Source organism: Camelus ferus, chromosome 33 (genome assembly GCF_009834535.1).
Source record: "Camelus ferus isolate YT-003-E chromosome 33, BCGSAC_Cfer_1.0, whole genome shotgun sequence".
NCBI lineage: Eukaryota > Metazoa > Chordata > Mammalia > Artiodactyla > Camelidae > Camelus > Camelus ferus.
Window position 1 is genome coordinate 19,966,422 of NC_045728.1, and position 15,377 is coordinate 19,981,798.

A 15,377-nucleotide genomic window follows, 5' to 3' on the forward strand; every position below is an offset into this window, starting at 1 on the left:
TAATTGCATGTTCAGATATTTATTAACAAAACTTTTATAGTTTTGGATGATAAAATATCAAGCAATCTTTTTTTATAGAAGTGTTGGACCTAGTAGAGATTGTTTTAAGATCTAGCCATAATCAGTTGAATATTAGAGAAAAAGTTTTGCACAAGAAAAGATAAAGAATTTCAACAGGAGTAATGAAATGAGTGTTTCTTATTTATTTTCTTGTAATAGTTGAAGTTCCTTGTAATAGTTGAAGTTCCTTGTAATAATTGAAATTCCAGAAATTCTAAACTTTATTTTTGTTGTTTCTTTTGATTTCAATAGTATTACAAGCTCATGACTTTGTATTGTTCACTGCTATATCCCTGGCACCTAGACAATTACGTGCACATTGTAGGTGTTTAGTAAATATTGGTCGAATGAGTGAATCATAAATGTTCAAACAACATGGAGTAGAACTCTTTAATTTAATCCCATAGAGATAATCACTGTTAACAATCTACCGCATATTCCTCTATATTTTTAACACACACATTTACCTGTACATTATTTTTTGAAGAGACTACATTCCACATACTTTGTGCAGCTTTGTCTTTCACTTAATATATCTGTGTTCTTATATTTGGTTTGTTATCAGTGTTTTCCTTTGTTTGCATATATAGACTATGGTGCAACAAATATCTGTGTATATGTATCTGTATACAAACATCTGTGTATATATGTCTCTGTGTGTGTGTATGCATGTGTGCAATTGTTCGCTCAAGGATGTATTTATGGAAGTGGAATTGCTGAGTCAAGAGGAATGACCATTAAAATAACCAATATTGCTAAACTTCCCTCCAAAATTTTGTAACAATATGGGAACCTTTCCCCACCCCAACGCTTTTGCCAACAATGAGCAGAAATTTATCTTAACTGAAACAGAACTAAGTGGAATAAGTATTACTTAATCTGATGAATGACATCTCAACTCTGAATATTCCATGTTAAGAAAAACATTTCTGATGGCACGATGCTTAGCCTCCTTCCTAGGGGTTTATGAAATTATCAATATTTCTATGGTGAGCTAACTTTTAAATTTATACTCTAATGAAAGTTCCACATTATCAAATCGTTTTCTTTTTAACATTTTTTATTGATTTATAATCATTTTACAATGTTGTATCAAATTCCAGTGTAGAGCACAATTTTTCAGTTATACATGAACATATACATATTCATTGTCACATTTTTTTCTCCGTGAGCTACCATAAGATCTTGTACATATTTCCCTGTGCTATACAGTATAATATTAAATAGTTTTTGATTGTTTAATCTTTAATTAATGTAAGTTTGAAAACTCAAAATGTAAGCTAATATTTCACAAGGCTCACAGAATTTCAGATTACAGTAATTAATTTTGCACATCAATTTTGCAAACTTAAACTCTCAGCATAAATGTTATTTTGCAAATGATATTTATTTAACCCTTAAACAGATCATGTAATTTTGTGGGGGAAAATTTTGCATTTCTATAAAAATAGGCTAATTATTAAGAAGAAAGATACCAATCCTACTTTGTAATCTTACTAAAAGTCAGTAGATCAGTAGCATTTATACTTATACTTATTATTCCTATTTCCTGTTTTCTCAAATATTGAACAAATAACACTAAATTATAAGGAAAAGATACAGATAAAACAAGATATTTTTGGTGTGCTATTTTCTGGGCCTTGCAGTTTGGTGGGAAGGGCGACTGGAACATTTGCATCTTGTATTGCATAATGAGACCAACGCAAAATGATTGCAGCTCATGTAAGAGACAGGGTGGCATGTTTTCAGTTTTAATGGGGACACTCAGAAAAGTTCCAATTCTTCCTGACATTTCTTATAGCCAAATAAACGTGGTCTAGGTTGGAGTGTCTATTATGAAAATAAGAGGAGAGCAAGTCAATTATATTTCAATGACTGAATAGCCAGGGGTCCTCATTAAAATGATCAGAAAGATTGCAGTGTTGCTTTCCTCTGTGTAGCTGATGATTAAGTTGTATAAGAATGACATGGCCTTTTGGGGCACAAGCCAGAATGTGCCTTAGTATTTGGAGCCAGAAATCGCTGACCCCTCCCAGAGTGAAATGTGTACTACCTTGAAAAAGAAAATTATTTTTTCTTTTGTCAGATGTTGGACTTTGGAACTATGTATGTGAAATTTATTAAGGTTATTGTATAAAAGCTTTAATTTGTGCTTTACTGTAAGAAAAATGCTCTCTAATACAGTAATGATAGGGTATACTTTTCTGTATATTTACTTCAGTCAGTCAGATCTGGTTTACTAGAGTAATGTTTAGGGCTTTTACGCATAGAAACATTTATACATAGAAACATTTATAAACTATAAAATATATAAATAGCATTCTTATAATTGACCCTTCAGGATTCTTAAGGTTGACTTTTGTAGTGGTTTTTGTTTGTCTGTTTGTTTTCTCCAGGATTACCATGAATAGCCACCACCAGAGTAATTACAAACGCAGTAAAACTGAGAAGAAGTTCTTAAGGAAACAGATGAAGGCCAGGCATACTTTGCTGAGACATGAAGGCATTGAGACAGTATCCTATGCCACTCAGGTGACCTAAAACTATTATTGTCATTTGAATGTAAATGTATTGGCATGTTAGTGTGTTTTAATAATACTGTGTAGTAATAATAGTGTGTAGTAATATTTGTTAATAATTGCTCAGAGAAGAAAGCTGTAATTGTTCCATAATATGTTACAATCTATGTTAAATATACCTATGACAGGACCTGCTCACTTTCTATTTTGGGACATAACCTAGTTTAGTTTGAATTTCCATTGATTGTGTTGGTTGAGCTAGAGGAAGCTGTGGTTCTGTGTTGACAAGAAGACTGCAACTATTTACAGTTTACAAAGCATGCTTATATTCGTTATTATAGTTAATTCCCTAGAAATCTGTCTGATATAGGTGAGAAAGCTAAGGTTCTGCGAGGTTGTGATCTGTCCACTGGGTGAGATACTGAATAGAAACCTAAATCTTTTGTACCCGAATGCAGTCTTCTATCTTCTGTTCCTAACTTTATCTCTGTAATAAAGTATTTTGATTATTTGCTATGAAACATTTTTTATTTAGTAGACCGTATTTACTAAGCCTTTTTATTATCTGATGGGCAGTGATTAAATGTTATATATGTATGTATGTACACACGCACACACACACACTTCTGTTACCAAACAAAAGTTCATGTACCCAATGCACAGCGAGGCCAGACATATCGAAACATTGGTGTTTGAAAGAGAAAGGTTTACTGCAGGGCCAAGCAAGGAGAACAGGTGGCTTTTGCTCAAAAAACTCGAACTCCCTGATGGTTTTCAGGGAGAAGTTTTTATAGGCAAAATTTGGGGTGAGGGCTGCAGGGTGTGTGACTTTCTTCTGATTGGTTGGTGGTGAGGTAATAGGGCGGTGCTCCAGGAATCTTGTGCTCAGTCTGAAGTTACCATCCTCCACTTGGGTTGGGGCTTTAGTTCCTTCAGAACTCAAAGATACTGTTAAGAACAATGGATCCTGCTTTAATCGCTGCACTGTTTCTTGAGTGCTCCTCCTGTGTTTCTGCATTCCCTCACTTCCCTGATTAGCAACTGTTTGAATCTGCTCCTTGGTATTCAGGAAGGTCTAGGAGGCTGAGGGCTTTTTCCTGCAAATAAGAAACAGCACATGGAAAGGCTTTTGTGCCCGGGAGGGCTCTGCAGGATCCTGCTCTGTTTTACTTCCTGGGCTATGAATGCTTAGAACTTAGTTTAACTCTTAGCTTCTCCATTTCTTTGTTCATGAGCAGTACCCTTTGACCTCAGCTTTCTCCATTTGTAAGGACATAGTATTACGTACCCTTTTATCCTATTGGATTGTTAGATTCTGAAGAGAACATGCATGTGATCATAATTCCTAGCCATTGAAATACCACATGAATATAAAATAGTCTTACGATATTCTTTCTGGTTCTAAAGATACAGGATAAGAATAATAAGGAAGCTTAGCTAGCATCTAACTGAGGGCCAAAGAAATACAATTTAGAAAGTGAAGCTGGGATTAAAGCTTGGATCTCTTGAGTCTCAGACCAGTACTCTTTCCTTATGTCTTGCTTATGCTGTCTTCTGTGCTGCGTCATAGTTTTGGAATAAGTGGTCTGTTGAGGGAGATATAATATTAGCAGGTAAAAGGCCCATACTTAGATTTTGTTAACTATTAATGACTTGAGAGAATTTAAACCAAATCCCTCTAAAAAGGATGGAGTAGATAATAGATTAGAATTACTATGTCTGCATACACTTCCTGCCAAGAGCCATTGAGGCTGTGAGGCATTCAGAAGATTATACTGACATACCCTACTTGCGTCAATTCTCAAGCGTTAAGTAGTAAGAAGAGAAATGGGTTTGTTACTGGAGGGTAGGTTCTTGTCTGTGCAGGAGACAATTCAAGAGCAAGCCATAGTAAAGTGAAAGCAAGTTTATTTAGAGAGATGCACACTCCATAGACAGAATGTGGTCCCTCTTGGACAGGAGCGTGGCCCCCGGTGCGGCCGGCGGTGGGGGGGGTTGGTTAGTTTTTATGGGCTGGGTAATTTCATATGCAAACAAGTGGGAGGATTATTCCTATTTGGGGGAAGGGATGAGGGTTTCCATGAATTGGGCCCCACCTACTCTTTGGTCTTTTATGTTCAGCCTGGGAACTGTCATGGCACCTGTGGGCATGTCATTTAGCATGCTAATATATTACAATGAGTGTATAATGAGGCTGAAGGTCTACTGAAAGTTGACTCTTCTGCCATCTTGGACCTAGGTGGTTCTAACCAGTTTATGTAGTATCCTGTGTCACTCTTTTAATGGTTGTGCCCTGCCCCCTTCCCTCCTGTCTCAGATTAAATTTCTTTGCTGCTTCTGAAATTTGTTTCTGGTTGGGACTGACTTTTCTCTCAGATCTCTAGAAGCTTTAATCTCACCTTCGTGGCTTCCAAAGTGTCATTTTATTTGGGCTTGATTATTTTTTCTTCTCAATATTTTTAAAACAAGAGAAAACAGTTGTAGAAGGACTTCCAATTATATATTATCTACCTAAGGGAGAACAAATGGTCTTTTCACTATGTAAGTATAGGTGCCTTTGTGCAATTTTATGATGGTTGTTAGATTTTTCTAGAGCCATGATTTTCAAATTATCTGGGGAGAAGATGAGTTTAAAAAAATCTGAATTCTCTTCTTCACATTACTGGGAAAATTGCTTGGCTGAAAAAGTATAAATAAAACAATTATTTTAAAACAATTAATTGCATTTAAGTATATTATATAACTCGTATAATAGTAAATAAGCTCCTCCCCATTACACTTATTTTTGTGTGGTTTTCTTTAGAATTGCCCACAAATCACTTGGACAGCATTTCTGAGGACCACAAGTATTCCTCCAGTCACCTCTTGACCATCTTCCCCAATTCTTATATGGGGCAGTGGGTCCTTGACATTTATAAAGCCTTTGCAGTTCCTTAGATTTGAGAATGTGGAAATGTTGTAACTATGACAGCATGTAGCCAAACGATTTTGTTACTTTAATTTATAAACCTTATAAATGAGGTCCAGGCCAAGACATCTGAGAATAAATTTTGTACCATATTAGTGTGTTGATTATGTGTATACTTGCATACATACAAAGTATGGACTGCCTCATAACAGAGCAGAGCTTTACTTATTATTCAATTTTATAATGATTCTTTTATATTCTTTAAAACAAGGTTCTAGATATTCACATTATATGTATATACATATATATACATTGTATTCTACATTCCAGCTTTGTGTAAATTAAAGGTTGGCCGACTACTGTCTTCAGGTCAGATCTGGCTTAAGGATGAATTTTACATTTTTAAAGAGTTCTTAAAAATTAAAACAAGATTTATGACAGAGGCTTACATGATCTGCAAAGCCTGAAATATTTACTATCTGGCCCTTTTCAGAAAAGTTTGCCAATACGTGGTATAAATGGTGAAACGGATGAGAGTAGGCTATCAGGTTCACTTTCGTTCTGCTGCAGAGGGTGAAGATCTTCACACCGTGTAGAACTTTTTTTAAGCACAGAGACTATAAGGGCACCAGGTCATAAGCGTCAGAATAAAAATAGGACACCTCTCCCCACCCCAGTCCCTTGAATGAAGCTGACCAGGATTGCAAATGACAAGAAGTAAGCATGGTACTCCTAAAGGAACAAAATTTAATTGCAAAATGACTGAATAATCCAGATACAAAGGACATTTTTTTCCTATTTTATGTTCAGTAGTACTTGTAATTGTTTTTTCTTTGAGCCAGTACCATTAGTTTTTAGTAAACATTGTGTAACGGTTATATCAAAAATATGGATTCTAGAAACTGACAGAAGTAGGTTTGAAACCCAGCTCCACCTAATCACTACCTTAACCTGATGTTTCTGCTTTTCAGTTTCTTTCTCTGTGAAGTGGGGCTAATATCACCCACTTTGTAGGATTGTTGTGGAAATTATGTTAACGAGGATTAAGTAGGTAAGAGTATATAGCACAATGTCTAGCAAAAAAGCAAGCATTTTGTAAATCTTTGTTTCTTCTCCTTTCTGCCTCTTCTTTCTCTTTCATTATGTTAAACTTTTATTTATGAACAGTGGAAGTTATCTTTTAATTTGTATGTATGGTCATTAAAAAATGAATATTTTACTGAATAATATTTAGAAATCAGTATTATTTACAATGTCTTATTATTTAAAGCTTATTTAAATTAAAGTAACAGGTCGATGTCAACTGCTCATGTTACTTTCTTTTTTGTGTTTTCTTAAGAGCCTGGTTGTTGCCAACGGTGGTTTAGGTAACAGTGTGAGTAGGAAGCAACTGCTCCCAGTGTTAGAGAAGTGTGGATTCGTGGATGCTCTCTTAATGCCACCGAATAAACCCTACTCATTTGTAAGATACAGAACTACAGAAGAATCCAAGAAAGCCTATGATACTCTCAGTGGAAAAGAAATAGTGGATGACTTAGGACAAAAGATCACTCTGTACTTGAATTTTGTGGAAAAAGGTATTATCATACAAGTATCTTTTTGAAAATGGTGTTTGCTTTTGTGTGAGTTGTCTTTTCATAGCTAAGTTGGAAGTTTCAGCTATGTGAAACAAAATAGGACAAGAGTTAAGCAACCCCTTTTTGTTTCACATTCTTTAAGTGCTTAGTTTGCACAAGCATGGGACTAGTAGTTGAAGGGAGCTGATTTAGACATAGCCTGCATCTAAGGAGCTGGTCCCACCAACCTAACGGTGTGTTTATTGTATATGTTACTTGTTTTGGAACTCTGCTACTGAGTTGTGTTTTTCAGAATTTAATGTTGAGGGTTCAGATCACCAATTTATTTTACAGTGTCTACCCAGAAGCTTCCAGTTAATCACTTAACAATTAATTGTGATCCAGACGATTATGTGCCAAGGTTCATGACTATGGAGAAGTACCTTTAGCCACCAAGGATCCCCAAAGCTTTGTAGTGGAGCTGTCCAACAGAGCACTCCGTGATGATGGAGATGTTCGTATGCTCATATCTGGGCTGTCCAACAGGATTGTGTGGTTTTGGAACTGATTTTTAATTTAATTTTATTTAAATAAATTAAGTTAACTAATTTAAATAAAAGCTTTACAGACTGATTTACGGAATTGCTGCATCTTTTCACCACACACCTATGGAAATGAGATATATTGAGATGAACTTTGATTTAGACACCTAGTCTCCCTTATTATATTAATTTTCCAACTATTTAGGCAGTTAAAGAGTTTTGTTTAGATAAGCTGTGAGTGAGTAGGTGAGTATAATCTGATCAACTGTATTTTTTTCATAGTAAGATTCAAAGGAAACTAAATAACTCCTTTAAAGATATATTTTTGAAGTTATAATTCTCTGTCTGTAAGTACTTAATTTAAATCTGTGTTAAGCTTTCAGATTTTGAAAACTAGATTATTTTCATATTTTATGTGTTTGTGATCCATTTTTAAAAATTGGTTTAGGAATAAGTCTTAATCAAAAAATACTGTCCTTGGGTTTCCTCTCATTCAGTATGTTGAACACTGTAAGAAATTGCATAAAATGAGTTTTGGAGTGTTTTCTATCTGAAATCCTATAATAGATCCAGGTGTATTTCTAAGATTATTACAACCTTGTTTATAATCTTGGAAATTACTTTTAGTAAAAATGATAGAGAATAGAAAAGAGAATAAAAAATATAAAAAAAAAAAAAAAAAAAGAAAAGAGAATAGAACTGTGTCACAAATTTTTATACTTGTTTTGATATTTGCTTCCAGAGAGCCACTGAATAACAAATACAAGAGGTATTTAAAGTTCTTTTTAAAGAATACATATATATTTAGAAAATTAAATATGAATTACTTGTACTATAAATTACCTGTCTTTAAGAAATTCTCCCCTAAGTTTTCCTTATATAATTTGAATAAATAATGTAATAACTGACATATAGTAAACACTTAGTAAATACTTATGGCATGATTCACTATTCATATTCATTATATATTAATAAATCTACTAGATATTTGTATTATTATTTTTGTGAATCTTTATATTAAATGATTCGAAGATGAAAACTGTTCTGTAGAAAAGCTTCAGAAGTCATACGTGTAACATGAATGATCAGATCCCTGATAGTAAATGTGAATTACACTATTTCTTTTATCTAATCATAAATTATTTTTTTCTTTTCCTTCTAGAGCTGTACTTATATAAAACTTTGAAGGACAGAAATTAATACATGCTAAATAATTTTTTAGAAAATGACTTTTTAGGAAATTTTATGTTATTTTACACTTTTCTATTACTTGATCATAGCTGGTATCATGAACCTAGGGGGAAAAATAACTTCAAAAATTTTTGTATTCATATTTAGGATCTGATTTGTTTATGGAGGTAGATATTATGAGAAACCTTCTCTCTTAATGAGATTTAAAGAGTGGCTCAATCATGTTCAAACAAAATATTTAAGTAAATACTGTTCTATGTGCTATTAGTAATTGCAGTGAATAAAATGTACCATAATTTTTATCTTGGCTTTTATTTTTGCATTTTTAATAGGTTATGTATCTTTCAGCATTCTTGTTTCTGAAAATGAGGATTGGGGTTTTATGAACTGATAAATGGCTATTGGACAGAATTATTAGTATATGAGAACTTTAAGGTTGTATATTGACTGTTTTAATTTGGTTTCCCACAGCCCCTTGGAAAGAGTTGGGGCTTCAAGCATTGCCTCCAGGCCTCATGGTAATAGAAGAAATTATTTCTTCTGAGGATGAGAAAATGCTTTTGGAAAGTGTTAACTGGACAGAAGATACAGACAATCAAAATTGTAAGTAAAACTTTAAATCTGATATTTAAGTTTAATGCAAAATGTTACTGATCTTTCCTTCTCCTCATATAATTTATTCAAACACTAATATTTCCTTAAAATTACTTAAAGTACCCCGGATCCAATATTAGGTAAGTCATACCAACAATTCTTAAGAGCATTAGTAATAAATAGCATTTATATAAGTATCAATTTAAAACTCCAAACTGATTAATATTAGCCAACATTAGTAGCACTAACATTTATAAGCCCTTTTACATACAGTTGGCCCTCTGTGTCTGTGGGTTCCATGTCCATGGATTCAATCAACCATGAATCAAAAATATTTGAAGAAAAAGTAAAATTCCAGAAAGTTCCAAAAAGCAAAACTTGAACTTGCTACATGTTGGCAGCTGTTTATATAGTATTTGCATTGTATTTACAACTATTTTAGGTAGCATTTACATTGTATTAGGTGTTGTAAGTAATCTAGAGATGATTTAAAGTATGGTGGTGGTAGGGCTTCAGGATGATGGAATAGAAGGTTGTGGAACAATTTTCACTGAATACCTACTGAACTCTGGCAAAAGATCTTATTCTAAGAGGGCCACAAGAGGAATCTCCATGGAAAGAGTTGGGACGGGACCTGTGCCCTGGGCAAGGAGTGGTGAAAGAGGAAAAGATTCCTCAGCCTCCCCTGCACCAGCAGGGAGACCAGCCAGGACAGAAAGGGAGCTTCATGCGCTGGGAGGGCAGCACAGCGGCTGCTCTGAGACAGGCAGAAGAGAGAAACTGGTGTGGAGGATCCAGGACAGCTAGCTGTGCTCCCCAGCCCGAGACGTAGCCTGCTGGTGCACGTGGGAGCTGGGCGCTGAGGCTGGGGCTTCAGAGGACACATTCAGGGAGAGGACTGGGGTTGGCCACACGGAGACAGCCTGGGAGATCTGGAGTGAGGTACCAGGCTGAGGCTGGGAGTGTGTGTGCGGGAGCCCAGGTCCTCCATGGAGGCCCCCACTGTCACTTGCACACAGGATGTGGCCCTGCCATAAAAAGCCCCATTGTTAACAGGTACTTGCAAGGGAAGGTGCAGGACCCCACCATAGCAGCCTCCTTCCAGGCTCCCTCTTGGCCTGGGGCAGCTCCACCTCTGGGAGCTCTGGGAAAGCACAGTTGCCTGTGGCTTGCCCCCAAGTGGAGGCAGAGCTGAGGTCTGAGCCCATTCCCAGGGGCTGTTCAACTTCAGAGGTGAGGCTGAGGTTTGAGCCGTGTCCTGGGCAGTTTTGGCAGATTTGCATCCCTGGAGCCTTTTTGGGCTTCATGCATGTAGGAAGTCCAAATGGAGAACTGGTGCGTGGCTGGGGCAGGCTGGCTGTTAAAAATGCACTTGGAGGCAGGACTGGGGTCTTGACTGACCCTGTAGCCCACAGAAAATCAGGTGCATGACTACATGGGTCCAGATACCTGACTTCAGTGGATCTACCCTGATGGCTTTTATGAGCATAGCAGCTGAGGGACACCTGGGCAGGCTGGCAGCTTTCCTCCAGCTGAGGCAAGATGGAGGACAGCACCAAAAACAGTACTTTGTGAGTCTGCGCAGGGGGTGACAGTAGACTCCACAGCACAGAGTACATTGCCTGGATGACATCTCCTGTAGAGGAGTCCTCAGTGGCCCCTCTCCCAGTGGAAGGGCTGAAGTCCCACCTACCTCCCATAGCAGCTCACAAATGGATCTGGGGGCTTCTGCTCCAACAACTGGGTTGTGGACCCAGAGCTCAACAGGGCTGTGAAAACCACAGAGCAGAGGAGGCCCTGTTCAACATCCAGTCCAGGCTCTGGTCACCACTACACTAATCATACCTCCTGTCAAGGGGGTAGCAGCCAGCACACATGGAGGAATGACGTGGCAGGCATTCATACTAAAACTAGCCCTTGCAACAAAAATATTAAATGCACATTAAATACACAGGGATGTACCCACATAAAAACAGCCCTTTAGACCACAGTAAATAACTGTTACTTCTAAATTCATAGATGGTAGAGAAATATAAGTAAAATGAAGATGTAGAGGAACCACTCCTAATTAAAAGAACAAGAGAAATCCCCAAAAGGACAATGAAATAGACCTCTTCAGTCTACAAGAGCTTGAGTTCAAAAAGGAGATAATAAAAATACTGAAGGAATTAAGAAAGACTGTTGGTAGAAATGCAGATGACTAAAAGGACCTGATAACTATAAAGAGGAGCCAATTAAAATCAGAAAACTCAATTGCTTAGATGAAAGCCAAGCTGAAGGCAGAAAATAGCAAACGACATAATGCGGAAGAATGAATAAGTGACCTAGGAGATTAAGAATAATGAAAATCACCCAGTAAGAACAACAGATAGAAACACAAATGGAAGGAAAATAAAAGAAAAGAAAGCAATATAAGAGACCTATGGGATAATGTAAAGCATGCCATTCTATGTATAACAGGGGTGCCAGAAGGAGAAAAAGTGATCAAAAATGTATTTGAGAAGTTATGGCTGAAAATTTCCTAAATCTAAAGAAGGGAACAGATATCCAGGTATAGGAAGCACAGAGGCACCCAAATAAGGAACCCAAACAGATCTACACCAAGACATAATATAGTTAAAGTGGCAAAAGTAAAAGGCAAAGATAAGCAAGAGAAAAACAGTGAGTTATGAGGGAACCCCCATGAGACTGTCAGCTGATTTCTCTGCAGAAACGTTGCATGTCAGAGGGGAAGATATATTCGAAGTCTTGAAAGAGAAAAAACCTGCAATGTAGGATACACTACCTAGTAAGACTGTCATTTAGAACAGGAGAAATAGTTTCTCAGACAAGCAAAAACAAAGAATACAGCAGTACTAAATCTATTCTAAAAGAAACGTCAAACGGTCTTCTCTAAACAGAAAAGAAGTAAGAATTTATATGAAAACAATCACAACTGGAAATGAGGTGGTAACTACAGTGAACAACATGAAGATGTAAAAGAAGACATCAAAATCATAAAATTTAGGGGAGGTGTGTAAGAAAACAGAGTTTTGTTTTAGAATGTGTTTGAGCCTATATGATTACCAGGATAAAGTAAGTAGATGTAGTAAGGGGTTAACATACTTGGAAAACAGGGTAACCAGAAATCAAAAACATACAAGAGATTCACAGAAACCAAAAAGAAGAGAACACAAACATAATGTGGATGAAACCATCAAACCACAAATGGAAAAGCAAAAAGAGTAAGGAAGGAACAAAGAAGAAATTCAAAATCAACTGGAAAACAAGATTTAAAATGGCAATAAATACTTATCTGTCAATAGTTACCTTAAATGTTAATGGACTAAATGCTGCAATCAAAAGACATAGAGTGGCAGATTAGATAATAAAACATGAGCCTATAAGAGATCCACTTTAGGGTGAAGGACACACATAGATTGAAAGTGAGGGGATGGAAAAATATTTCATACAAATGGAAATGACAAGAAAGCAGGGGTAGCAATACTTATATTAGACAAAGCAGACTTTAAAACAGAGACCATAAAGAAAGACAAAGAAGGATGCTGTATAATCATAAAAGGATCATTAAAGGAAGAGGATATTATACTTGTTAACATATATTTACACCCAATACAGGAACACCTAAATGCATAAAACAAAAAATAACAGATATAAAGAAAGAAATTGATGGGAATACAATAGTCGTAGGAGATTTTAACAACCCACTCACATCAATGGATAGATCTTCCAGGCAGGAAATCAATAGGGCAGCAGAGGTTCTAATTTACTGTCTTCTCTTCATACAGTTCAAAAATCCTTAAAACACCGAAGAGTAAAGCATTTTGGCTATGAATTCCAGTATGAGAACAACAATGTAGATAAAGATAAGCCATTACCTGGGGGTAAGTGATTGTTAATAAATAATAAATGGTTCAGAAAAAATATTTTTTGTCATGTTTGAGGGTGTTTTTCATATATCATTTGTAATTGAACTTTCAAAAGAGTTGATTAAATTTAAAACATTTTTATTAACTGAATAGTGCAGCTTTGTGTTAAACATTTTATACATGCAGATAAAGCTAAATCTAAAATCTAATTTTCTTTTAACGCTATGCTTACTCCCACACCTCTCTTCAGAAGCAGTACCATTATATGAAGAGGGTGTGGAGGAGAAGGGCCCACCTACACTGTTGGTGGGAATGTAACTTGGTGCAGCCACTATGGAGAATAGTATGGAGGTTCCTTAAAAAATTAAAAATAAAGTTACTGTGTGATCCAGGAATCCCACCCCTGGGCGTGTATCCAGAGAAAACTCTAACTTGAAAAGGCACATACACCCCAGTTTTCATAGCACTTTGTACAATAGCCAAGACATGGAAGCGACTTAAATGAGGTTCCATCGACAGATGAATGGATAAAGGAAATGTAGTGTATAAATATATATATGTATGCAATGAAATGCTAGTCAGCCGTAACAAAGAATGATATAATGCCATTTGTAGCTACATGGATGGACCTGGAGATTATCATACTGAGTGAACTCAGTCACAGAAAGACAAATATCATATGATACCACTTATATTTGGAATCTAAAACTAGGACACAAATAAACTTATTTACAAAACAGAACGAGACTCATAGACATAGAAAACAAACTTATGGTTACCAGAGTGTAAGGTAGGGAGGAGAGACAGTATTTCAATCCTCATAAATGAGTCTACATCCAAATAACCTATAAAAAGTATATAGTGTTAACGTGTAGTGTTATGTTATATGTTATAAATTGTGTATTCATGTACTGCATGTATCACTCCAACTGGTTCTTTTCACAGTATGTCTTGGAGATCTTACATAGTTTTTCTTTTTATTAAATGTTCTATAATAGCTTATTTAGTTACTTTCCTTTTGATAGACATTCAGGTTATTTCTAGTTTTTAGCTTTTACAAGTTGTACTGCAGAGGATATCTTTGTGTCCACCTCTTTATGCACTCAGCAAGAGTTTCTCAAGGGAAACTACTAAATTAGAATTGTGTCAGAGTTCTGCGCACTTAAAAATGTTAATAGACATTGACAAATTGCACCCTAAAAATGCTATACCGACATTTTCTCACCAGGTGTGTACCTCCTCCCCCCTACCCCTAGCGACTTGTGCTATGGTAAAATTTTTAATTTTATAATTACCTGATTACTAGTGAGGTTGGCCATTTTTATTTCCTTTTCTGTGAATTCTTTTTCATCTTCTTTGCCAGTTTTTTCTAATGGATTGTCTTAACATATCAGTTAAGAGTTTACTATAAAATCTGGATATTAGTCCTTTGGTAGAATTCTTTGTTGGAGTTAAATTTATCTATTTTTTTAATGACTTTTATCTTATTTAAAGGTTTCCTTTGCCTCAAGAAATAACATTTATGAATCCAATAAAAGTTAGTTAGTTCCACTTCGAAAAGTGTGTTTTTTAAAGAGAAATAATTTAAAAGACATTAATAATTTAAGATAACACAAAAGAAAGTGGTCACGCTTATTTCCAGTATACAATATAGTAAATTTTGTAGTTTTATTGCTATTTTACAAAATACTAAAATTGTTGTCCACAGAATTGTTCTTTTGTATGTTTTATTTCATAAAATCAATAAAATAACTTCAAAAGAGTCTTAAGATTTTGTTCTTTTCTGCTCTGCTGGTGAGTTTACTGTTATGTTTGGATCTGACTGCTAAATTAAAAGTTGGGTGATTTTTAACTCAGTGACTTTGTTTTTTATTCTTGGGTGAAACATGTGAAGTAATTATTTTAATAATACGTTTCACCTGTATGATTACTGTTCAGGTCTTCCTGACCTTTGTGATAGCATTTTGGAGAAATGGCTGAAGGAGGGTTTCATTAAACATAAACCTGATCAACTGACTGTGAACCAGTATGAACCTGGACAGGGTAAGTGTTTCTTCTTTTAAAATTCCAGTCTTATAATTCATAACTAAGTGGATTATGTAAATCTCTAAGAGCAAAGATATTTTTTAGCTGGAACT

At 35.6% G+C, this 15,377-nt stretch overlaps 1 protein-coding gene across 8 annotated transcripts in view; it reads left to right on the forward strand.

The window, feature by feature from the left end:
* Positions 1 to 15,377, forward strand: part of LOC102503986 (CWF19 like cell cycle control factor 2) — a 179,232-nt gene that overhangs the window by 25,366 nt on the left and 138,489 nt on the right. For all 8 annotated transcript variants that reach the window (XR_004316962.1, XR_004316961.1, XM_032472557.1 and 5 more), the window contains exons 2-6: positions 2,457 to 2,592; positions 6,827 to 7,064; positions 9,248 to 9,379; positions 13,159 to 13,254; positions 15,178 to 15,282. Coding sequence is in view for 6 of the 8 variants with exons in the window: in XM_032472557.1 (XP_032328448.1) it covers positions 2,457 to 2,592; positions 6,827 to 7,064; positions 9,248 to 9,379; positions 13,159 to 13,254; positions 15,178 to 15,282 (707 nt within the window). In the remaining 2 variants the exon portion in view is untranslated. The remainder of the gene's footprint in view (positions 1 to 2,456; positions 2,593 to 6,826; positions 7,065 to 9,247; positions 9,380 to 13,158; positions 13,255 to 15,177; positions 15,283 to 15,377) is intronic.